The sequence below is a fragment of the Stegodyphus dumicola genome, chromosome 3 (genome assembly GCF_044657685.1).
Source record: "Stegodyphus dumicola isolate Sdum_Otavi_A_Nest chromosome 3, ASM4465768v1".
NCBI lineage: Eukaryota > Metazoa > Arthropoda > Arachnida > Araneae > Eresidae > Stegodyphus > Stegodyphus dumicola.
Window position 1 is genome coordinate 168890411 of NC_140770.1, and position 27161 is coordinate 168917571.

Sequence of the window (27161 nt, forward strand, 5' to 3'; positions counted from 1 at the left end):
TTTACTTTCCACACAATTTTAAATACACAACTGAAATCTTGCCACCACGTCTATCATTGCGACATAGGCCATTTCAAATCACGCACGACACGAACCAATGAGCAATTAAACCACTGCAGCAAAAGAGTTAAGTTTCAACGTCAAAAGAGTTGCCATACAAACAACATCATCCCCCAAACCATCGTGCCAAAAACCAGCGCAGAACACATATCGCCACACTTGGTGATCTTGGAGCATATATAAGAGTAGCGCCGCAGAAGCAATTAAAATAAATATTTTGTTTCTAATTCTTAAATCAAAATTTTCTACAAATTAATTTAGATGACTTGTTATAAACAGCAAATGGGCATCACATTTTAATTCAAATAATTAAATAATATGACGAGTTCCACAACTTTAAATGGGTCATTCTTAATAAAACTGAGGTAGATAAAAGCTAACTTATACTAAAATCCCTAAAGAGATGGAAATTGAATTCTATTGTCACATTAGAATATTTATTCACTTATCTGATAAACAGAAGCAATGATCTGTAAAATTTTAATTAGTGTCAAAACTGCACCAGTAGGCTTTCTAGATGAAATTGGTTGTAGTATTATTTCACATTAAAACAAGTGGATAACAAACAGTTTTGACTGTTGCACTTATCATGTAAATTGATGAATTATCCTGAAATTATTAATTTTTTAAATATAAAAAATACAAAGTGATAAATGTGCTTCTCTGTCAAAGTCACACCCAATGGACATTCTAGTGTTAAAACAGATCTAGTGTTCTTCTCCAAACTTAAAATAATTCAGAATAGCATTGAAGTAAATATAAAAAAAGATTGTATTTTAATTAAATTGCACTGTTTTTCATTTTGATATGTCATATTGAAAAGTATATTTTACAATTTTAAATATATTACCTAGCACAGCAATATTTTTTCAGTTTTTTATGCACAATATATTATTACATAATATGTTACATATTATCTGAAAACTGAATTTTTTTATTAGTGCTTCATTGCTTTTTTATCCAATTGCTCTGATGAAGAAATGTAATTGAATGCTGCGGTGATTTGTAATTTATAATTATTTAGGTTATAGAAAATGTGATAGAAATGTGTTCAGTTTTTCTGTAATAGTTCTTAAACTGTTTTGTATTTTATCATGTACTTGGACTTTTTGTAAACTGGAATATATATTTATAACTGGAATATGTTTTTATCTAGTCAAGGAAATATTTTATTATTAAGAATAAACATATACTTAAAGTCCTGGTGTAATGAGTCTTTATTACAAATAATCTTCACACATCCATGGCTTACACTTTTTATCTTTATGCGCTGTTTAATCATCTTGCAATTAAAATATTCATTAGTTTAAGAATAAATGATATTCATATATTTATTATTATAAGAAAGTTTTTTCCCATTTTAATATTACTGTATGCAATGTTTTTCAAAAATTTTATGTTTGAAACTTTATATGAAAAATTAAAAATAACTTAATGTTTTATAAATATCTTAACGTTTATTTGTTTAATTCCTTAATGTTTTATAAAATTAATTTTACATGTAATATTATCCCTGTTAATAGTCAAGTATTAAAGACTGCTGAATACTGATAATACAATCTGTATTTGAAACCAGGGTAATGGGATTTGCTGCAGCCAGCCCGTTCACCTGGATTCGAACCCAGGTTGGAACTACCAGTGTTCAGCGATTTTACTGGTGGGCCAGGTGTAGAGAGAACTATAAGACTGTAGTTAAGTTGCTGATTTAAGTTCTTCTGTTACACATGTTTTTAAATATTTGTGAAAGATGTTGATGGATTCCTCACAAATATCGCGTGATAAATACTTTCCATTTTCTCATCCTTGATTACTATATTTTTAATGCAATTTTTAAAAATTGTCATATTCAACAAGCTATTCCAAGCACATAAAATGGTTTTCTTTCTTGCTTGAATTCTAATTTTCATCATGCACTCTAAATACTAACCCTAATTGACTTATCTTTTTTTCATATATGTAATCCTTTTCAACACTTTTTTTCCAGTAATTTTCTTCATGTTCTGTCTGTTGCAACAAGTCTGAAATAATTCTGTTCAAAGCTGGAGATCTTTCATACAGACTACACATTTAAAACATTATATGTAAAATTCAGAAAGGGACAAATACATTTCCACAGAGAAACTTCGAAATGTAACATTAATTAGTCGTATTATAAGGTCAGGAAAATTTGGATATATTTGTTCAAAATCAGGTATTGACATCGTATTTGAAAGAACAATTGCAGATTTTGCTGCTCTATTTCAAAATAGAAGAACTGAATTTTAATGGTTGAAATGTTAATATTAAAATGTTGCTTTTTCTTTAATAATAAACAACTAGATCAGAATGTAGTTAATAACAGTGCTATCTCATTATGCAAATGAAGGAATTTAGGAAAAAAAAGGAGTAAGGAAAAAAGATGCTGCAATTTAAATTCATCCTTTATTTAATAAATAAATCAAAATGTAAATTAAAACCATACTTCAAAAATAGAACTGAGCTTCATGATGGTGTCAATACATTTACGAAGGCTATCTGGTTATCACTAACAACTGAACTTAAAGATGCTCAGTGGCATAGCGAGGGGGGAAAGGGGGTGTATGATGCAAATTTTTCAAACATATCCAGTTTCTAAAAACCGATTCCATAGTCTGGAAATAATATTTTGGGAAACTCCTAATGCTTTCGCTACAATGGATTGCGCTTGAGTCTCCTGTAAACCTACAAAAGAAATGCTACAGGTCGCTCCTTGTCTAAATGCTACTTGTTTTGAACAGTAAATGTGTTAAAGACTGCTGAATGACTGCAAGATGTTACTCCGCAGTAGAAAAGAAACTGAACCTAAAACTCCATTACAGATCTATGGAGAAAATGTTTTTCCAAGAGTAGCACTTCAACTACTCCCTACTATTTCATTAGCATATGCTAGCTATGAACGTTCATTCAACAAATTAAAATAAATTTGGACATATTTACAATTAATGATGGGACAAAATCCCCCTAAGTCATCTAGAATTTTTAAATGTGAAAAGAGAAAAATTTGAAATGATAGGCTTTGATAAAGTAATTCACAAATTTGCTTCATCCAAGGCAAGAAAAATGTATACATAAGTAATTAATTGTATTAATGTATTATAATATTAAATTATTATTAATAAATATATCTAATATATAACTTTTTTTTTGTTTAAAAATTGTACTTTTTTAAAAAACAATTATATAAATATGTAAAATAAAAACCTTTTTAACTAATTCTAGATCATCGTATGTCTAATTTTTCTGCCGACACAGATATATTTCCAAATCCAATGCTAGTGCAGTTAGGTAATGACCATTCTGAATATATTTAAAAGTATTTTATGGCAGATTCAGCATTTTATTATTATTTTCTTATTACAAATATATTCTAAACATTATATTACTGTGTTTTTTTTTGGAGGGGGGCACCAAAAAGGTATCTTGCCCCGCGCGCCAGTTATGCTCGCTACGCCACTGAAGGTGCTAGACATATTTTGTCAGAGCAGACTGGAAAAGTTTTCCCCTTGATATGCACTGGACAACATATACAGAAATGGCAATCCCCTTGTAAAAACAAGTCATTAAACATTAGACTGTAACATATAACATGTCATTAAACATTAGATTACTAACAGGAAAAATTTAAGAATAACCTTTCTTTGTGAGGGAAAAAACTTGGCTGTTTTATTCATTGCTTTCAGACCCATACTCTGAATCCATCATAACAGCTATTTTGACATGTAAGAATAACTAAAGGAAATGAAAATACAGAAAAAACAAAATGATTTTGTTTTACATTCAAGGTAGAAAATATGAAGAAAGTATGACTAGTTGAGCCAACTCTTAGCAATATTCAATTATACAGAAAAGAATTGTAAAATATAATAATATATGCAAGCAGCTACAAATTAACTTTACAATGCAATTTTTCTCTTTGTCAAATGGTATGTGATGCCGATCATACAGGCACAAAAAATATTGAATATATGACATAGAGCGTCAAACAAGATGAGGTTAGAAAATAAAAAAAAACTATCACAAAAAATATTTATATTACATATCATAGGAGTTATGAAACTTTTAACAAAGGACTTGCATTTACAAAAAATATCACAATCTCATTAAATGCTTCACTTTTCACAAAAACAGAAAAAAGAAAATATTGTGCATAAACAAAAGTTTTAAAATAAAAACCTTTGAAATATATAAAAAATTAAAAAAATCACAAAATACTTCAGAAATTATATAACATTACAAAGTTGTTTGACACAATTTATACCAGAAGATGTCGTGCATTATTTTCTTTTTTCACAACAGTTGATATGCAACAAATTTCCAAAGGCAGAGTAATAATTTTCCAAAATTGTTTTTCTATAAGGCTTAGGTTATAAGGTTTAAATTCTTTGAAAGTTTTAATATTTATAGAATTTGTCTTCAAATCTCAAACTTGTTGTACAGCCATGGAAATATCAAGTTCAAAACTTGAGCTAACATTAATAATTATTACAATCATCATATGTTGCTGGCATTAAAATTGCTACATTACAGAAGACTTAAAGTATAAAAGTTATATTTATTATGCAAATAACTTTCAATGCAAAGATAAAATGATTATTATATAGGGTAGAATTCCAAATTACTAGCTTATCTTGCTATCACAAATAACTGCTGCATGCAGAAGAAAAAAAGACATTGTACACTTTGAATATTAACGACTTATTACAAAACTCGCACAGATGAGAGATGAGACTTGACACAGGTCACAGAATAATGAAATTTCTTATTGGTACGAAAGAGCACATGCTCATTGCTTTTCTGAATAAATGACTTGTTTCATACTTCACACACATAAGGTTTTTACATATGCCTGTGTGTACAAGCGTACGTCTGTTTAAATTACACTATTGCTTAAAAGTTTTACTGCATACATCACATACATATGGTTTCTCTCCTGTGTGAATATGCAAATGCTTGGTTAAATTACCTTTTGCTTGAAATGGCTTGTTACATACCTCACACACATAAGTTTTCTCTATGTGAATAAGCATGTGGTTGCCTAAATTAATGTTTCATGTAAATGGCATGTTACATACCTCGCATGTATATGGTTTCTTCTCTGTGTGAATAAGCACATGTTTCTTTAAATGATTTATAACAAACCTCACACACATGAGGAGTATCTCCTGTGTGAGTATGCATGTGACTGTTTAAATGACCCTTGTGCTTAAATAATTATTACATATGTGAGATTTCTCTCCTGTGTGACTGAGGAAATGTGTAAAAGCACGTGATCATTTAAATAATCTTTTTCACTGAATGATTTATTGCATACCTCACACAGATGACGTTTACTACCTGTTTGAATAAACAAATGTCTCCTTAAAGCATTCTTATACATAAATGTATTCCTACGTACCTAACACTAATAAGATTTCTTTTCTGCATGAAGAAACATATTCTCTTTCAAACTCCCTATTTGACTAAATTATATAACACATATAAGATTGCTATCCTGTGTATATTAATTTATCTTTATCAAATAACTTGTTACTTCTCATACACACAGTTTACCTCCTCTGTCAAGATGCATTTGTTGCTTTAAACTATGTTTTTTCTACATGACATTTTGCATACCTCATTATTTTCTCTACTGTATAAAAATACATATTCTGTCTTGATTCTTGTTTGAGTAATTGTGGAGTTCAAAACTGTTACATACTACACATACAAATAGTCTTTCTTTTGGATAGGTTATTACATATGTCTTTAAAATACTCTTGTTTCAAATACTTCACACATATGAAGTTTTTTGTATAGATATGTACAATGTTATTTTAGACAGATTCGATATCTTAGAACTGGCTCTAAAATTCATAGTAATGTACAAGTTCTGTTTATATACAAATGTAGTTATTCAAAATTTAACCAAGATTTATTCTTAGATGATTCAAATTTATTTCCTATATCCTATGCCAGTGATTTTTAACCACTGTGCCACAGCACTTTTGTGCGCCGTCAAATTTTAGATATGCATATAGTAAAAATTATAATGGGTTTAATCCTAGTATACGGTACATATCAGAATTGCCGAAATTCGGTTTTTAAGACATTAAGAAGCGAGCCAATTTTGGTATCCAAGCTGATTTTGGTGTTGAATACTTCTGTATTCGAATTAACTTTGAATGAAGAGGAAGAACTAATTTTGCTTTTTAATAATCGAGATTTAATTTAAAAATATTTGGAAGATACAATTCATTCATTTTGGATTAACATTAGATGCTATTATCCCATGATGGCCAAAAATGCTTTAAAAATATTATTACAGTTTTCTGCATCTGATTTGTGTGAATTCGCATTTTCAGTATTAACGAACATAAAAATGAAAAAAAGATCAAGATTATTAAATGTAGAAGACCAATATGACAGTAGAATTGTTATTTTTATGACCAAATATAAATGAAATTATCAAAAACATCAAATTCAAATTTCTCATTAAAAGTATTCTTATTATTAACACGTAATCCCTTAATAAACGTACTGCTGTTTTTGTAGTTCATATTATTTTATTTTACATTCAAAATTATTATCATAAACTATCTTACACAATGTATTATAGGTAAGTAAACAATTTTTAAACTTATCTTTTTCTTTGTGTGCCGAAAAATTTTGAAATCATTAAAAGTGTGCTGGGACAAAAAAAAAAAAAAAAAAGGTTGGGAATCACTGTCCTATGCAAACACATGTGGAATTATCTTCGTGAAAATATTAATGTACACTGTGCAAAAAAAAGGGGGGAGACACTTCTATATCTCCTATTCTACTGGATCAATTGGCAGAATTCAAATTGTGTCTTTATGTCTCAAAGGTGCTACTTAGTACACCTTTACAGTACTAAATCAGAGATCTGGACTCGTAGGGACTTCAGCGATTCCAGACTTGGTATTTTTTCAGATATTAGGTCATCAGTTTAAAACTTGTAAGATGGCATGTAGAAATTATAAAATTAGAAATATGTCTGAATCAGTTATCACTTTGCATGTTTAAGCATAATGATTAATTTTTCTGTTATTCATGGCGAGTGGGGTGTCGGAATCCACAAAAAATTCAAAAAGTCCCTTTTTCTCTTTTCTTATGTCATATACAATTGACTTTCCAATGCCACACTTCTAGCATAATTTTGAGATGGATATACCTTTATCCATTTTTTGCAGCAATTCCACTTTTTGTTTAATGAGCATCGAATTATGCTTTCGCTTTGTAGATCCTGTTGCAGCTCCAGAATTAGAAACTCTTTTCGACATAATCGAAAGTTGAAACTTTAATTTTCATAAAACTGCTGTAATAAAAACAGCCTGCAAAAAAATAATTAAGCTGGATCAAATCAAAAAGTTACAGAAAATCGCAATCTGCTATATCCTTGGATTCAGTAAAGTATAATTTTAGTCTAGCTTAATAACGTCCGCTATACCTTATTGACTATGTAGCATGAGAATGGCAATGAAAGACAAAGATGTTATGCTAAATTTTGTCATGCTTCTATCGTGCAAGGAGATTTATTGTTATCTGTTTAGTTATTTATTATAATTACGTTATTTCTTGCACATGCTTAAGGCTTATCTGAGTCCTGAATAAGTACATTCCCACATATACTTAAGGCTTATCGAGGGCCGACACTAGATATCTGCTGATGCATTTTCTGCAGGTCCTAAATTCTGCTACCAAGTACCTCATTAAGTTCTAAATTTTGGATTACTCCAAGCTTTTCTAAATTCCAAAAATCTTGCCTTCCCTAAATTCTGCCACCCAGTGCGGCCATACGAGCTCTTGCGCTGGCTCTGGGTTTATACGAAAAACAAATCTGTTGTTCTTAATTCAAACAACACTAAATGTAACCTTATCTTTTAGCCTATAAGTATCATTAACAAAATCTATTTTTAGCATATGGAAAGAAATTTTTGTTAAATTTTTCTTCATCAATATTTCTTAAGGCATTTAACTTAAACCTGTAATCATTGCCAAGCATAATGTCAACATAAAAGGTTACCATACACTTTATTTATTAAATAACTAATATAGAAAAATTGTTTGGGCATCGCTGCATGAGTCATTACTCAAATTGTCATGTGCTGATAAACATGCGGTGATGAAAGCAAAATATAATAAATAATGATTCACCAGGTTGGCTTCAGGGATATAAAATATTAGTAGGTGTAAAATCAACAATGCTTCTGGGTTTGAGATGTATACGAAACAGATACATAGCTATGGAGCAAAATTATTGATCACACAAATGTATGGTAAATTATTGTTTCTTCAATAACAAGGTGTCGAAGGGAAATTAAGAATCAGGACTCTCCACATCTTTTAGTTATGGGGGGGGGACCAAATGCACAAGGATTAAAAAAAAAAAAAATTATTGGTGGTTGTGAGGTCCTGATTTTAGATCATTCCGGATCTCAGACTTTGTACTGTATTAGATTTATATATAGCATCATTCTAACATAGGTATTTTGACACAAAAATCGGGCCTTTTTGTGAAATGACATGACAATTTTTTTTGCATATTTCAATTCTACAACTCAAATTATGCCTAAATATTAAATTTTGTAAAATTTGATGTGAAATTTACGGAAAATTTCAAAAATTTATTTTGGCGTATTTTTTTCAGTTTTTGCGCAAGAATAATTTACTTGGCGAACTTCTTAATTTAAATTCATGTATATCTTAGAAAATTTTGAATAAATAAACTCTAATTATTTGCAGGCATGCCTAGAAATACATCTGTTTTAAGATTATGTTAAAAATTTTTGTAGGTTATAATAAAAAAAAAAAAAAATTTGAAAAATTTATAAAAAATATTTAAAAGTACAATTTTAATAATAAATAATTTAAAATGTGTGAATTATATTTGGATTAAGACTACATTTCGAATTTTGGAAGAATGAATCAAGTAAGTCTAATAAAGAAAAGAGATATTAATAAATATATATGTCAGATTCAGTTAACATTGAGGAGAAAAAATTTTGAAAGCTAATTTTAATCTCAAATTTTAAAATCTAAATCTCAAAACTTTACAGTTTGGCATAATTTGAATTGTAGAATCAAAATATGGGAAAAAATGGCATGTCATTTCAGAAAAAGTCTAATTTTGTGTCAAAATATCTATGTTAGAATGATTCTATATATAAATCTAATATATATCTTATGTTGCGCTTTCAAGACATGAAAAACGCAATTTGAATTTCGTCAATCAGCCCAGTAGAACATGAGATTTAAAACTATCCCCCTTTTTTTGTGTGTGAGGAGTGTACATTAACACGCTGAGGAGGGACTGGCAGTGAACTTTCCGTGTGGCCTGCGTCAGTGCCTGGGGACCGGCACTGGAATTTTCGTTTGTCTGGTGTCATATTAAAGTTGAAAAATAAATATAGTCTCAATGAAATGTGATCAAATTTAGTTTTAATGAAATGTATTGAAACATTCTAAACAAAAATACAGCTTAGCTCGCTGCCGGCTTAACGGAAAGGACAGCAAATTCGGCGCAGTGCTCAACGTGTTAAGCTTGTAAGTTATATGATATAAGTACACCATGATTTTCAGAAGCAGTTCGTTAAAGGTTCTTATATTTTTCAGCTTCCATATAACCCACCTCCAAAATTTGGCATATTTTTTTGGCACAAAATACTGTGTTTTGAAAAATGGTTACCATCAAGATTTCCGAAGAAACTCTCTGTTCCAAAAATGGCAACCATCTTGTTTTCATTAGAAATCATGGATAAGAGAAATAAATTTATGACTATTATACATGAATTTAGGAGGAAAAAATTATTAAGGATTGATGGTACTTTTTCTGTTTTGCCAGTGCAGACGATAGATAAAGTCACCAATAGTGGTACAACTAATAGCAAACGGAATATCCTCTCAGGTAACCTTTTATGCCTCATTTTCAAAACAAATCACAGCCATTTCTTATCAGATTGATTGTTTCTTTCAATACTGGCATTAATTACATAGAATTTTTACCAGATAGCTCAATTTTATGCCCTAAGGCCATTCTCACAGGGAAAACAGAAAAGTACCATTTTTATCTAAGAAGCATGAATAATAAAATAAAACAAATATCCTAAATGCGTCATTTTTAGATTTTATGTGATAATAAATGAGTTCTTTGATAAGGTCATCCATAAAAGTAGAAATTATGTGCACATTGAAATGATCATTCTGATATCTGAAGCAAATTAAGGATTTAACATTACATTCCAGAAAAAAATTTTATGTGAAAAACAAAAATAGAATAATAGGTACTTTTCTAATAGGTTCTATGTACATAAAATTTTTACCAGATAGCTCAGTTTTATGCCCTAAGACCATTCGTGGTTATTAAGTCAATTAGGATGCAATCACACCACTCACACGAAGGCGAAAATATAGGAAAGGCAAAGTCAAGGGTTAAATTCATGAATTCTAATGAGAATGCACTAGCTAAGTAAAGCATTGTGGTTTTACATAATTTCTGAGTAAGCTATTAAGACAAACTGAAATAATTCTTGCATTCCAAATTAAGATTTAACTTGAAATTAATGTAAATAATTATTGAGAATTAGATTTTTGTAGCATAGTTTACGTGAGATGAGATCAGTTGGGGTCATGTGATATGAACCGGCGAATCAGGATGTTGAACCATGAAACCATAGTAAATTCTTAAATTAATGTCTTTTTACAAATTTATTTTCTTTATTTATTCGCTTTTTATAAAATTTTAAACGATATTAAAATCTTTATGCCTTTAAAATAAAAAATTCTTAGAACTAACATTTGTTAACATTTTTTATGTGTATACTGTATCGTGTCGCCAATAAAATCTGCTTGGCGAGATTTGTGCCGGCGAAATGGAAAAGTACCGGATTGGTTAATGAAAATGATTAAGATTAAAAGGATGTAATTTTAACAAAAATTCTGAAAATCTTTATAAACAAATAATTTTAACTACAAATACTGGGATATAAAGAGAAAAAAACAGAATTTTATGAGATCCCCCCCCGGAAAACAAAAAAATAAAACTGTGAAATGATTAGCCTGTGTAATCATATTTAATGCGCAGTTTCCAGATGGGGGAGGACCCTGTTTCACATGTCATTCCATGGTACGTAATATAAGTGTATAAAAAACTATTATAATGGTTGATTATGTATAAAATGTATAAAAAACTATTATAATGGTTGATTATGTATACACTTATATTACAAGTTTATGGACATTTTTTTTTACTATCTTACCTACAACTTAAGTTTTATGGGCATTTTTTACTATCTTAGTTACATTTTGAGAATTTTTTAAAACTTTTTTCCCCCGATTTTAATAATTTTTTTTTTCATTCTTTTTATACACTTTTTTTTAAATAATTGTAATTTTGGTTTGGTTTTATTTTTTATTTATTTTTTTTTTCTTTTTTCCTTAGCAACGAAAATACTCTAAAGGTTATAGATAAAATTTTCCCAATCTACATCCCTTATAATCTCAAAAAATGCATTGCACAAATCAAGTTCCTTTCCGTAACAACTTTTTCAAACATACACGTACCCAACTAGAAAGACGCATCATTTTTGCCTATTATATGCTGGAAAACGTGTTTTTACGTGCTTTCGATTATATTGGTGTCAGTGCCCATACTTGGGTCAACAAAATTAAGTGAATGATTAAGAGTTAAATGATTAAATCCTTCCTTAGTCAATACATCATGATTATAACCTTTCCAAAAATCCAAAATAATAGTAGTATCTGGCTCTATCTGTTGTTTAATTAATGCAATTAAACTTTCTAACTCCACTCATGAACAGCTACCAAAAACACCTTTCCTGAATCATATTCTACTCCTCCAAAAACTCACTGACTTTCAACGTAATGCCCTCTGCTGTACTTCCTTTCACCAAATTTTGATTCGTCTACTTCCACAAATTTGCCTACCCCACTAATTTTATTTGACGTCAATTCAACATGACCTAACACTTGCTCATCAATGAACTGATGCCAATCTGCTAAAATCAATGAAGAAAAGCCAAAATCCTCTTCGATATCACAAGACACCATACCCTTAATTAATTCCTATGTTAAAAAATATTTCCATAAATTAAGCTTACTACAGGTGAACCTATATCCTAGCCTAATTGATTTCTCAGCCCTACACTTATTGCATCTCCAAATACTCCCATTCAATGACTTTTTCCGACTATCTAATCCACATGGTATTTTACATTTTTCACAACAAACTCTATCCATCAAAAATCTTCTAAAATGTTCATACTTGCTTGTTAATTCACACAATAAAATATCTATTTGGAATGTCGGCTTTCCCAAATTTTTACGCTTATCTGAAAACGCCCACCTTAAATTTCTCTTTAAGATCTCCTGATACTTAATTACAATATCACTAACAGCAGATTTAATGCAAGCTATAACTAAATGCAAAAATTTCACCTCCGAAACAGTACGCTAACTCTACGATGTCTGAGGGGTTATCGCATGCTCATATATTGGTATGGTTGCCCCATCCTATCATTTATCGCAAAGCTTGCCGATATTTTTTGGTAAAATTTCTAGGTGGGCTATGCTAAAGGATAGTCTTATTCAGAAATATGGTGATGTGGTGTGGTGTATTTAATTATGGCAAAGCACACTAGGGCTATCTGCCTAAGGGAAGGGATGCCTTCGTGGAGGACTTCCTAAGGGAAATTGGCTCGTATACACGTTACACATGGGGAAACCAATAAAACACCCATGCAGCCAGCCCGTTCGCTGGATTCGAACCTCGGACCAAACTACCAGAGTTCAGCAACTTTACCACTCGGCCGCTGGTGGGCCTATTCAGAAATATGATTTCCTATCCAAGTATATATACAGTTCCGAGTTATGAATTTATGCAACGATAACATATATGCTATATTAGATCAAGTTTCGGTTTCCTAGGGTTATAAAGCAGTTGTCCGTGGTATGATTAAACACATCATGATTTTCAGCAGCAGTTAATTAAAGGTTAATTTGCTACATTTTGCATAAATATGATTTCTTATCCAAGTACATATATAGTTTTTAATTTTGATAATATATATGTTACATTGCATAAAGTTTCAGATCTTTTACTGTTATTAGATAGTGGCTGACAATCTCAAGAAGTAACGTATTTATCATAGACACATTAATTTCTTCTGCTTGATCAGTACATAGGTTTTCGATTTTCAATACAGTTTTAGTAAGTGAATTAATTCACACGTTGTATGCTGCAGGTCAACACATGGATTTTTCTTGAGAACACTGATACAGTCAAGAGTTGTGAAATATATATATATCATAAATTCGACCTTCATACAACAGTTTACCACACGTTTACTTCGCCACCGCCACATAAAACACAAAAACAAACTTGTTTTGCAACCAATTAATCTTTCTACCATAGGCGTGAAGGCTAGACATGCAGAAAAGGAGAATTCAGTGCACAGTAAATATAAATTTGTGATAGAGATACGAAATTTGTTAAAGACCGGATAAAAATTAGGGTTTAGAAAAGAACAAAAATTAAGTAGTGTAGTTAAAAATAATTATGAGCAGAAGTCAAGTAAAGAAATGAAACTGTGTTTACCACGAAACCTATCTCACTGGTAGCATGTTTGTAAATCGCGTATATATTTTATTATTTTCAACTATTTAAACTAAATTTTGTTTCATCTTTATCATCATTTTCATCTTATTATGGATTCCAAGGCTACTGACTTTATATTACGTGACAGTCTGCTTTCCTATGAGTATTATAGGTATTTTCGCCTCAGAAGAAAGCACAAAAATATCTGGGACCTGTATATATTATTTTCTATTTTTACTGTACAATACTGTATGAAATCTACAATAATGTGTAAAAGATATGCCATTGTGAAAAGATATGCCGAAGTTATTATTTGCTATTATTGCTTATCCAACGAAGACTTCATCTGTGGCCGATAGATGGCGAAACGCCTGATCAACTTCGCTACTGAAGACTTTGCACTTTTATTATAAGTAAACAGGATTTTTCCATTTTTATGAAATTTAACGAACTTTTAGAGGTCCTTAGGGAAATGATAAACATGTAGTGGTAAAGGCCTTCGGTCGAACACCACTTAACGAATGATAATCTCCGATCTCCGTTTATAAATCGCATTCGTTAAATCCCGTGCTGTGATTGCTGTAGAATGTTAAATTTTTATAGCCTGTTTTATCCTTGGAAGAAGTTCAACAAGAGCGTTTTATTCTACTCCGATAGTCCTTTATTGTACTGGAAGGATCTGTACTTAGGCAGTCTAAGTTCCAAGGGATAAAGAGTAATGAGCCTGGCCAGTACCTCTTTAACCAGAAGCCTCCCTATTGAAAGCTAAAGTTTAGTTATGTCCCGAATTGTTAGCTATTTCGTTGGAGGGCAACAGATGACCCTTCGGTCAAACTAGAGATATCCTTTATAGTATCACCACAGCTGCTTTTTTAGGTTGAATGTCTACATGTTTAATTTAATCCTGATATTGTTTCATTTTCCATTATGCCTTTAAAGTGTTGTGTGGCATTATGCCAAGATGTGCTCTAAAGTTTCAGTATACAGGTTTCTTAAACAACGGGACTTATTGTAGAAATGACTAAAATCAATACCGGAGAAAATTTTACCATTTCGAAGAATTCTATGACAAATTAATTTGAAATTAAAATTTATAAATTATTTGCTTGTGTATTTAAAAAAATGGGTAATGTTCAGAGAATTAATTCGAAGAAGAATTCTTTTTTGATCTCTTGGAATTATTGCATACATTATGTTATCTAAAAATGTTGTAAGAAAATGATAAAAAATAATAGTCTTAATTGTCAATTAATTTTATAACTGTTTACAAAATAGGTTTTTGGCATCGATTTTGTCTAAAGGGGTGGCCATCTTGCAGTTGAAAGTTTCGTATCATCTGTTAAGGCAGAAATCTTGTGGAGTATATAGACGAATTTCTTGCTTATTTTAGATTCATCTTGATTGATTATTGTTGCTGTGAGTTTCATAACAATTTTTAAACATTTTACTGTGTTACTTTCCTTTAATTAAGTGAATGTTTTTATTTGACGTATATCTCTTATGCAGGTTTCTATTTCTGTCAGTATTGATAATCGAGGAAACAAACACAATTCCAACTTAAAATTCAAGTTTTGAAAGAAAATATTGCATTGCCCTTTTCGAAGTTTTTCATGACTTTTTTACCTTTATTTTTTTTTTTTTTTTTTTTTTTTTAAATTTTATAAAAGGGTATGGATAAAAGCGTTAATTACGATACTTCCTTATGAAAGACGTAAAACTTGACAAAGTATTGATTCACAGTCTGATGTCATTTTCTTTTTAAAAATAAATATTTAAGTTTGAAAACAATGGGACCTACTTTGTTATCTTTAAAAATATGATCAAATCTGTTTAGTTACGTTTAATGTTAATGAGATTTCTGTATTATTTTGTGTGTTACATTTCAAAATCCATTTTCATTTAATATTGTAATTTATCTTTTCACGTTATATCTTTTGTTAATTTTATTTGAAATAATTTTCTTAACATATTGAAGGAAAAGTGCAAGTTTTATAATTTAATTGTACTTTTAAAAGTGGAAACTACTGGTTAGAAATACACCATTAAAGATAACCTTTGTTAGTGAAGTTAATGTGCATTAATTTTGTCATAATTAGGCAAACTCACAATTCATTTGTTAATTAATTGGGAAATTTCTGGATTTATGAATTAGTTTTTATCTTATACTTTTTAAATGTCTATTATATAAATCAATTTAACTCTCTTCAAGGAAATATTAAAAAAAAAAAAAATACTTTAATCATTCTATGATAGAGTTTTGAATGCATGATGAACATGTCATCTGTCATTCAGTTTCTTTATAATTAATGCCATTTCACTTGTCTATAGCAAGTTCCTCCATCTCTTTCAAAACATATGTTACTCTGAATATTTAGCTGATGATGTCATTAGTAATAAACTGGTATAGAAGTATCGTATTTCACTGAGAGTTTAAGAATTTTAAATTTGTCAGACATTTACTATGTATTGGTTCTTTTGCATAAAGTCTTAATCTATGAAAAATTAAAGATTTTAAATACCATCAAATTACAATGTGCATTATAAAGATGACTGGAAAGCTGGTTGCTTCGTGTACAAGTCATTCCAAACTATCATATTAAATATTTTTCTGATTTTAGGTATTAAAAATGACATTAATGGAAATATGTTATAAAAAACTAACATATGAAATATAAGAAAATTCTGATGTTATCAACTGAAGGCAATAATTTGTTGTATATGGATATCAAATAAAAACTTTTCACCTTGCATCTGTTATGAGGTGTGAAAGTTCTGCTGTGAGCTAAAATTAAAACTTTCAACAGTTCTCTCTCTCTCTCTTTTTTTTTTTTTTTTTTTTTTTTGTAATATTAGTCATATTTTGTATGAAAGCAAAGGTTTGAAGATTGCAGAAATTTGGTATGTATATATTGCTTCTACTTTTGTTGCTCGGTCATTTTGGAAATGAACATAAACTAAAAACTAAATGAACTTTCAGGCTAATGAGGTAATGAGTCTTGTAGTTACTCTTCTGTTGTTGGGATCAGATTCAGAAATATAGGTATGTATGCACGTGTACACATAATATATTCACATACACCTGTACGTGCATGCATTTCTGAACCCGATCCCGGTAATGTTAATATGTATGTTTTTTTAAGTAAAAATAAGTTTACGTGTACATGGTTTATGTGTATGTGTTATTGTGAAAAACGCGCAAGGAGTTTGCGTTTGTGCACTTTTTCCCAATTTTGCAGTGAATATTTGTCATGATTAAGCTGTTTTGTTAGATAAAATTTCTAGTATAAGTGTAATTTGGCTAGTAGATTGTTGGAAAAAGTGTTCAGTAGATAAAAAGAAAAGAAACATGTCTTTACTTCGCGAAGACAAAATGGCGGCGGGGAAAAAAAAAATAGAGGGTTGCTGTAGAAGAGTTGGTCGCCAAAAAATCGCCAAGTTACCATAATCTAAAGATCAATCAGAAAAACATGTTATACATTTAAGCACTACCAAAAGCAAATATTCACTTACCATGATTTTCGAGTTCGCTTCGTACACCCAGAGCCACGTAAAAATCAAAATATCAATCATACTCAAATGACTTTTTCCACACCAGGTACTCTTTCTGATCGAATGCTTCACATAGTGACCATCTGAACCTTTTTTCCTACAAACCCATTCAAATCCATCTAAACGGTTTTTACGTTCTACTAGACGCATATCCTTCCTACATATAGGACACTTATAATGGCTACTAAGTAAACCTTCATTTACACACCAGTCAGCTCTTTTCCTCTTTCGCTCCAAATCGTACAGACACTTCAAATTAATCTTACTACATTCGGTCATTCTACCTTCTAAAGAATCAAACCAACACACACCACAAAAATGCTTACAAAATTTCCCAGATTCATGCACCCAATTACATCACAATAATGTTTCCATAATATTCAACTACTCAGGCTACCATAAATGAAACAACAACTTGGCGATAAATTAAATAACAACTTCGCCATAATACAAGGGGTACCTTAACCCATTAACCACCAAAACTACAAGGAATGTTTCTTTTCTCATGAAAATAATAACAAATATTAAATTAAACATTTATAACATAAATTTACATTGAAATTTTAAAAAATGCTCTTACCTGTGGAAAAAGCGAGTGTTGCGTTCGCGCAACGTCAGCGGAAAAAGAGTATGGATGTTTAGCGAGTAGGATTGTACTCGTGTGATGTTTCTTTTGAGTGGAGCGCAGGATTACTTTTTAGCAGTATAACGTTTTATAAATCTACAAATCACTTTACTTATAATTAATTTAATATTAAAATATACATTGTATTTCTTTTACAAATGCAGATTATTTCATTTGAAAGATTCAAGCATGAAAAGCTTGATTACAATCATGATGTATAGCTACATTACATACTTTGCATCTATAAACAGTCTGGCTATGGTGCTCTTTACAACAAAGTCTTTTGTTATCAAAGGACTTTACGATAAAATGGCTACCATCTCCAAGCAATGGTTTTTGAATGCTGAATTTACTAGGTCTTCCTGTTGCTGATCTATTTCTGGCTAATTCTACACTCTCAATAGGAGTTTGCAAAAGAAATAATGCATTCTCGCATATGAAATCTAAAAGAGACTTTATATTTCCAGTAGTAAAAAGTGGTAATATTTAGTAAGTTTAGATATGGTCTCACCTCATATAATTTATCAGTATTGTCAATTTGACTATTGTCAAATGCAAATTCTGCTTCATATATTCCTGTACTGCAAATGTGATATCAATTCTCATAGAACAGAAATGTCCTTATTAAAGGACCAATGCATATTTTCTTGAGGTAAAGAATGATATCCTGTAAGGAATAATATTCCAATAAATCTTCTCGTATAGGCTTCAGATGCAATAAATTCTGGGCTTTTTTGTGTGTGTGTGCTGAGCGTGTATATTTGTCTGTTGAACGAGAAGAGAGCAAATGTCTAAACCAAAAAGAAAATCGAAAATCTGTGCACTAGTTTTACCTTGTATTTTGTCTTTTATAATTTCTCTTCTATCTCTTTCTTAATGTTCTTCCTGAGACATAACTAACAGTTCCATTTTTATCCACTTCAAGATTTCAGTCTTCTGCTTTTTAAACTTTTTAGTATGACTATGACTGCTTTTAGAAGGCTGAAACATACTTCTTACATGAATTTCAACTTCCCCAGCAGTATCATTTGGTAAAATATCATTATCAGTATTTCAAACATTGCCATTCCTTTCTTCTTCGACATTAGCCTCTGCAATTTCTGGGGGAACAACAACGATATCAGTTTCATTCTGGTCATTATTAACATTATCATCTGTTTCTTCATCAAAAAATCTTTGAAAGGCTTCTTCTAATGTAAGATACCTTGTTCTAGGCATTTTTAAACAACCGGAACATCGAAAGGAATGAGTGAAAAAGGAGATTGACTACCCGTTTCCTGCTGACGTTGCGTCAACACAACACCTGTTTTCCCTTCCTTCCCAACACAAATATAAACATCTGATTGATGTAATGTTCTGATAAACGATGACCTTGACTAAAAATAGATCACTCATAAAGACAGGGATTCTTTCTTTAAATATTTTCAGCAAAAATACCCGGTTGAAAATTTTGCTTAAAATATGAGATTAATTATTATAAACAAAATGATTGTTGAAGGCAAATATATTTTCACAGAAATAATCGTCATAATATTCCCTACACAAAATCATCTGCTGGTATAAAATATCTTATGTAGTTATATTTATATACGCATTTATTTTGACAGTTGCTTCAACGCAACACCAGCGGCTAATGGGTTAAAGTCTACTCTACCCAAAGTGAGTATTTTTTGTTTTATTGACCAAAGTCGTATGACTGTCAGGAGCTTTTAAGAGTTTCACTTTGCTGATTGGCAACAAGAGAGTTGTATTCATTCATACGTATTAGGGCATTAGAAGAAAGTAGATGAGTGCTGCTTCTCCCTTAAAATGAGGATTTCCCTTTTCTTTTTTGTATGTCATACAAAACTATTGATGTACAGGAATTTTAAGATCAAGTTTGAGTCTATGAATCAGTGTTCAAGTTCATAAGTATAATAATGTTTGTGTTCCATTTCAACAGAGTATTGATATTTAGAATTAGAGATGTTAGAATCAAAGATATGATTTAGATGAAATAAATTATATATAACTTATATTAGATATTTTAAATACAGAATATAATATATATATATATATTGTATTTACTAGCACTAGGCACAAATGGGTTAATAATGCAATGCCTTGTGGCATGAGCATGAACAATAACTCATTGGGATCTTCAGAAATTCTTAAATTATAAGCTGTTTTAATATATTAGGCAAACAAATAACTGAGCTGAATGAAGAAAAATTGGCCATATTAATAAAACATCAGAACATTTTGCATAGACTGTATGTACAATTTCTAAATTCTAAGCTAAGTAATTATAATTAAAAACCAGCAATTTATTGAAAATTTTCAAGCTAAAATGTGGTGTGTAAAATTTCTAGGAATGTGTTATGCAGGAATCTTAATTTGATCAGAATTTTAACTTATTTAGGGCTGTGCTTACGTGTGGAAACAGATATACATGTATATGAATTGTGTGCAGTGATATGCAAATTAGTGTCAAGTATCTTTTCATTATGAAATGGTGCTTGCTTGTGGTATAAGGAGTGGTTGCATGGATTTGTGAATTTTTATTTTCATCTTACCCTCTTTATTTTTTTTAAATGATTAATTAATTTTTCTGTTGTAGATTGCTCTTATAAGTCATTAAGAGAAACTAAATACGGTAACTCTGATTGAAACACCCAAAAATTAAAAGTTAGAAAATTATATTTAAGCTTTCTTATCAGTGGCTGGGATTTAGGTATTAAACTCTTAAGCTCTAATTTACATGATTGTTTGATATTTAGAACTCATCCTTATGTCACTGTAATGATTAAAACATACTATGAAAATATGTGTAATTTTCATTTGAAGCTATACATGTTGACAGGAAAGTGCATGCAGTGAGGTAATATTTTACAAAAAGTATAACGTATTTTCACTGTTCATCAATTCAAAAACCATAAGATTTAAGATACATGTAACAAGCTTAAAACATAATTTTTTTATCAGACATAGTAGAATGAGCTAATTATTGTCTAACTTATTCTCTTGTTCGAGAATTATTGTTACTGGTTGTTATTGTTTTAAACCAGAAATGGTGTGTCATCTGATAAAGTGCAAACACTTTTTCTGCTGCTTATCTGTTGGGCATATTTAGGTAAAATTTGCAGTGCTTTTTGCTTTTTGTAGCGTAAGCAAAATGAATTTCTTTTCAGAATTAATGACAGCACTATGTGAAAGTTTTTTTATATATTTTCACCCACCTTCTTTTTTTGAGTATTAATTTGCAGTAATGATGCAATTTTTCTCTGTGTTATGAAATGAGAAAATGGAAATTAGTATTTTAGCTGTAGAGCTTTAGGCTGCCTCAATGCTGTGCAATTAGAATTTTCGTTCTAATTCAAAATAGCTATGGCAGCAGCTTTTTATCATAGTGCATTCATTAATATCTGTGGTAGAAAAACGTTTTTTCACTGTTCATCAAGACATACAGAACCAAAACAGCTAATGTAGATTATAAATAAAGCACAAATAAACTCTTATTTGCAGTTAAATCAAAAATTAGTAAAAATGAATTAAGAAAAAGCAATAATTAATTGCACGTATAATGTTTCTAATATTTTCATTTGCATATTCATTTTCTGTGTTGTAATTTGCTAGTGTATCTTGAATTAACCTGAATTGAAGGTGGCTCAAGTGTGTTATACATTATTATCATAATCCAAGATGGAACTGTGTAACTTTAATCAAAACTAAAACTTTTTTGGTACGTTGATTATTAAGATGTACGTATATAAAAACTGATTTTCCCGGATGAGTTGGCATCATCTCACTGGCTTTTCAGTTATTCATTTTTCTATAATTATTCTAAAATTTTCATTTAATTTTCCTTTTAATTGAATTTGCTTTACTACTACTATTAGCTATTGCTTGATAGACAACTTTTTGGCTGATCTTTGAAATATGGTAACTGGTAGTTTGGCGACATTTGGGAGGCGATAAAGTTACTACCTAGGACTTTGGTAATAATGTGAGAAGCACTCACTTCCGATTACGTATTGTTTTGTGTGAGGGAAATGAGAGATCATGAGATATGTCATGTGACATTAATGGACGAATTACAGTTGTTTAATCGGAAAAGGGAGGAAATCTGAAAATTTCGTATTTAGCTATATTCTGGGTTGTATGAAACGTGACATTAATGGACGAATTACAGTTCTTTAATCGGAAAAAGGGGTTAATTTGGAAAAGCTTCATTGTGTGTTGTGTGAAATAGTGTTGATTAATTTTCGGATTGCATGGCGCTATGTAAAGTGAATTGTAAATTTTTAATGTGTTTATCTGATAATAATAATAAGTTGAGATTGTGTGAAAGGAAGGATATTACAAGTTTAAATGGCGGTGCAAGAAATATGGTGGAAATGGACATTTTGTGAAAAGGAGTGTAAGGAACGGTACGTGGTTTGCTGAAAGTAGCTTGAGTATAGGTGAAATTTTTTAAATTTCTTATTACTTGGTGAATAGACTTCCAGTTGACTACTGGATTTAGGATTTAGAAATTAGCAGTAGTACTGCAGCGACGTAATGAAGATTCTGAAGAAGATTAGGTAAGTTAGTATTTTTAATCATTTGAGGATATTATTTTTATGCATTGTTCTAAATGTAAGGAGTAAATAAATTAAAATAGTATTATTTGAAAATTGTTATTAACAGTGATTTAGTTTAAAGTAATTAGGATTGTAATCTAATTTTTATTAATTTAATGTATGTGCTTATTTATATTTGAAGTAGTGTTTTTTAATTTAATGATCATGATTTTGTGAGTTATATGTTTGTAGTATTCTGGAATATGTTTGAGTAGTATACGTTGAGTATTTTCATGCATTTTCGCGAAATTTTTCTAATTTATGAGAAAAAAGCAGTGTACATGGATATAGTGAAAAGTGGGCGCAATGCCATTTTTGTGCAATTCTGGGATTTTTTTTAAGTAAAAATAAGTCGACGTGTACATGGTTTAGTGATATTTTAATTAAATGATAGTTATTTTGTGAATTTTATGTTTGTAGGAATTTGGTATATGTTTTAGTTGAAGTAAACGTGCATGGAAATAATTTTAAATATTTGACACTAAGTATTTGTAATGTTTGTGGTATGAATTCGTTGGTGACGTTTATAATATAATAAATAATTTAAAAAGTTTTTGGATATTTTATTTATTTTATGCGTGGAAATGTTCATATTTGGAAAGGGTATATATTTTTTCGCGATAAGGTAATTTCATATATGTTTTTTTTACAGGGTTTAAAAATTCAGAAAATTGTCATGCAAAAAAAAAAAAAGGTGTTGCTGTAGCAGAGTTGGTCGCCAAATTTTCACCAAGAAATTGCCAAGTTACCATAATCCAAAGATCATTCAACTTTTCTTTTTATTCTATTCCATTCATGTTCATTTTATTATTATTATTTTTCAAAATTTTAGTTAAAAAAAAATTACTTTTTGTTTGTTTGTTTGTGTGTACCTCTTGGAATCGGTACTTAAATTGCATAGGTGATTGGAATTGATGTTGACTTCAAATTGAAATAGTATCTAGTTTTAGCTAAATTTGCACTTTTGATAGGAGTAATTTTCATTTCATTAATTTGATTATATATATATATATATATATTTAGGAATAATGATCACGTTACAAAAATTTTAAGTATGTCTGATGATTTTGTAATATTTTATTTCATTTGTAGGAAATGTTAGTAAGAAAAAAAATTAAATGCGAGGTAAACCAAGAAAGAAATTCAATGTTGATTCTATCGTAGAGATTTCGAGCTTTGCTGTGATATGTTATGCGCAGTATATTTATTCCTGTCGTTTACTGATGAATGAGAATATGTGTCTAGTTTAATCTTTTAATTGTTACATTGCAATTATATGTGAATTAAAATGAACTTTATTCAAACAGAAAATTTTTGCAATTTTTTTAATATGCCTAGGCACTACGTGCGTATCGTTTTATGCTCATACAATTAAGTTTCTGACAGTGTGCTTATTTAAACAATAAAAACTTGTTTATAGTTACAATCATAAGTTTATAATTTCTAAATTCAAATTAAACTTTTTTTTTTTAAATCTTTTAGCATATTTTACATGTTTGCTGTGTGAACCTAACATTTATTACTTAGACGTGCAAAACTCTTAATGTTTGTGTTCAAAATTTTCAGGTTGTAGAATAATGATAATAAAAGAGGAAAATATTTTAATCCTTTAAAATAATTTTTTCACACTAAACCTTCCTGTTGTTTTTGCCTTTAATTTTATTCAACCAAAATAAGTATTTTTAAGAAATAATCATAAATCTCAAATGCATTGCCATACAGATGACTCAAAATTTGGTTTTAGTATGAAGAATTTTAAAATGCTAAGGTATATAGCACTTTCATATTAATCTGATGCGAGTTTCTTATTCCCTTGTTTGAAAATTTGTGTTATAGTTCTATGCATATGATGTAATTTTCTTAACAGTTTTATTTTTCAAATATTTCTAATGTCATTTTTTATTAACAGGGTCCATTCAAATCTTTACAATTATGTCTGGTGGACCATACAATTATTCTTACATCTTCAAGTACATCATAATTGGTGATATGGGAGTTGGAAAATCTTGTTTGCTGCATCAGTTTACTGAAAAGAAATGTAATTATTAATCTTTTTATAATTTTTTTATTTTTTAATATGTCCCATTTAATAATTTTTACTTTAATTTGATTTCTTTTGGTTGGAACTCTGAATAAATTTAAGCTGTTTTTCTCACATCTGCAGAAGTTGCAGTGCGAGTCATAGGCTGAGAAGAATGGATCGTGTGTAAATATTTTAGTGATTTTATATATATATATATTGGTGAAAATTTTGTAATCACATTATACCATTTCCTGAAATTTTTTTAAATGTTGGAAGATAGCATCAAAATGTTTCCTGAAGTTTAGCTTCTACATAAAATAGAACAAGCATTGTTAAAATTTGGAAGTGATATTGATTAATTTGTTTCTGACAGCAGCAAGAGCACATATTTTCAAATTATGCACATGACTTCAAATTGGAATTTATGATTAAATTTATTGAGCAAAGTATGATATGACAGTATTGGAATTTTTTATATATTTTTATAACTATTGTATAATCACTTTTTATTTTTATTTATTTGCTTCAAATCTAAGTTAAAAAGACACTTCCATTATAAAAAATTATCTGAAATCACAGTTAAAGAATAGATTTTTCCAGATGCTTCCAATGACTTTATGAATACTGGCAAAAATATGTAGCAGCTAAAAATAGCTGTTTCAAAGAAAATATTGCGTAAAAAACTGTCATCTTTCTAAAATAATGACCAATCATGAAGCTGCTTTGCATGAATCTGGGAAATAATACAATATGTAAAGAATAAATGTTAATATTGTACAAGGCTGAATATTTCCTCTTTCCTGGCTGTGATAGTGAATTGTTTACTTTACCTCCAGATCTGAAAAGAAATGTTTGTAAAAATCTTCAGATAATTTTTAAACTGGAAGTACTTACAAAATTGAAGCGAATTAATTCAGTGCAACACTCGACATGCAGTGTATAGTAGAACCTTGTATCACAAACAACTCAATTCACGAACAGAGTGTATGAGCAAAAATACTTCAGATGTCAAATGGTTCCTTGAGTCACAAACTTTCAAATTGGCAATGTGTGGTTTTTAGATGTGTTTTGAGGTAACCACATAATTAACACCTAAGTTCTTGTGGGAGCATTTTAATATTTTCCATTTCTTAACTCTCATTATTGAAGCCAGGCAATAAATGGCTTAGGACTATGAATGATGCTTGGAAGAAATTAAAGCCAGATTATATTGCAGGCAAAGACTTTGAGCATCTATAACTGTATTTTGTTTCTGCTATCTATGTTATTGTGTATATAGGCAGAACCACGGGTTGGTGGTTAACTATAAAGATGTGGAGAAGTTACTTGAAGATCGTAAAACTGATCATAACATAAAATAACTGCAAGATCTTCAGGAGCAATAACAAAAGCTGATTTTGAATGAAATATCTTAGGAAGAAAAAAAATGGTGCTAATTTTCTGATCCAAGAAATCTGCAATATAGGGTCAGATACAAAGTTTTTGCTCAATAATTTCACCCTGATAAAGCAGCAGCAAGCTACAGCATAAGTATTTTTAATGATGGTGCCATACCTCACGTTAGAAACATTTTGAAACATGCAACAACAAATAACATTAGGAAAATTTTGTGCCGAGACAGAAGCTCATTGAATCTGAAGCAAAATGGCGCTTCGAGACAATGAAAAGATAAGATGTACAGTGCGAAAAATAAAAAGAGGAGCGGTTCTATAGCTTCCGTTCTACTGATGAAATTCAAATTTTGTTTTCCATGTCTCGAAAGCGTGACTTAAATTATATGTAGCTTCGTTCTAACATAGGTATTCTGACACAAAAACGGATTTTTTCTGAAATAACATATTGATTTTTTTCCATATTTTAATTCTAAGACTCATATTATGCCTAAAATATTAAATTTTGTAATTTTTGGTGAGAAATTTAAAAATTTATCTTAGCAATTTTTTTTTTCAGTTTACAACAAGAATAATTCACTTGCCAAACTTAGTTTATAGCAACCTATTTTTCTTTCCTTTTTCTTCATTGTCCATGAGCAGAAAAAAGTCATCGCTCATGCTTTCAAATAATTTTTAACAAAACGCGTAAACCACATTTTTGTTATTATCACTTATAATAAATACGCCAAAATGTAAACTCACATTTATCTTCGGAAATATTGAATAAAAAACTTATTTTTTTGCATGTATGCTTAGATATATATCTATTTTAAGATGATGGCAAAATTTTTGTAGGTTATAATTCAAAATTTTTTTTTCTAAAAATTATTTTAAAATAAATTGTAAAAAATAGGTGAGTTTTTTACAATTTGGAATAAACCTAAATTTCGAAATGTGAAAGGAAGAATCAAATAAGTTTAATAAAAAAAGAGATGTTAATAAATATATATCAAATTTAATTAACGTTGAGAAGCTAAAATTTTGTGAACTAACTTTTTAGAAAATTACTCGTGCGATTTTTACAAAACTTGGTAGTTTGGAATAATTGAGTCTTAGAATCGAAATGTAGAAAAAAATTGCATGTAATTTCAGTAAAAATCCGATTTTGTGTTAGAATACCTATATTAGAACAATGCTATATATAAATCTAGTACATATCCTAAGTTGTGCTTTTGAGACATGGAATCGGCCCAATAGAACTGGCCTTCCCTTCCCCCCCAAGGCAATTTTCTCTGGCGTA

At 29.8% G+C, this 27161-nt stretch overlaps 1 protein-coding gene across 1 annotated transcript in view; it reads left to right on the forward strand.

Annotated features, from left to right (window-relative positions):
• The first annotated feature begins 14971 nt into the window (after positions 1-14971).
• Rab14 (RAS oncogene family member Rab14) overlaps positions 14972-27161 on the forward strand; it is a 45140-nt gene continuing 32950 nt past the window's right edge. The window contains exons 1-2 of the mRNA XM_035376483.2: positions 14972-15106; positions 24375-24503. Coding sequence (XP_035232374.1) covers positions 24398-24503 — 106 coding nt within the window. The 5' untranslated portion in view covers positions 14972-15106; positions 24375-24397. The remainder of the gene's footprint in view (positions 15107-24374; positions 24504-27161) is intronic.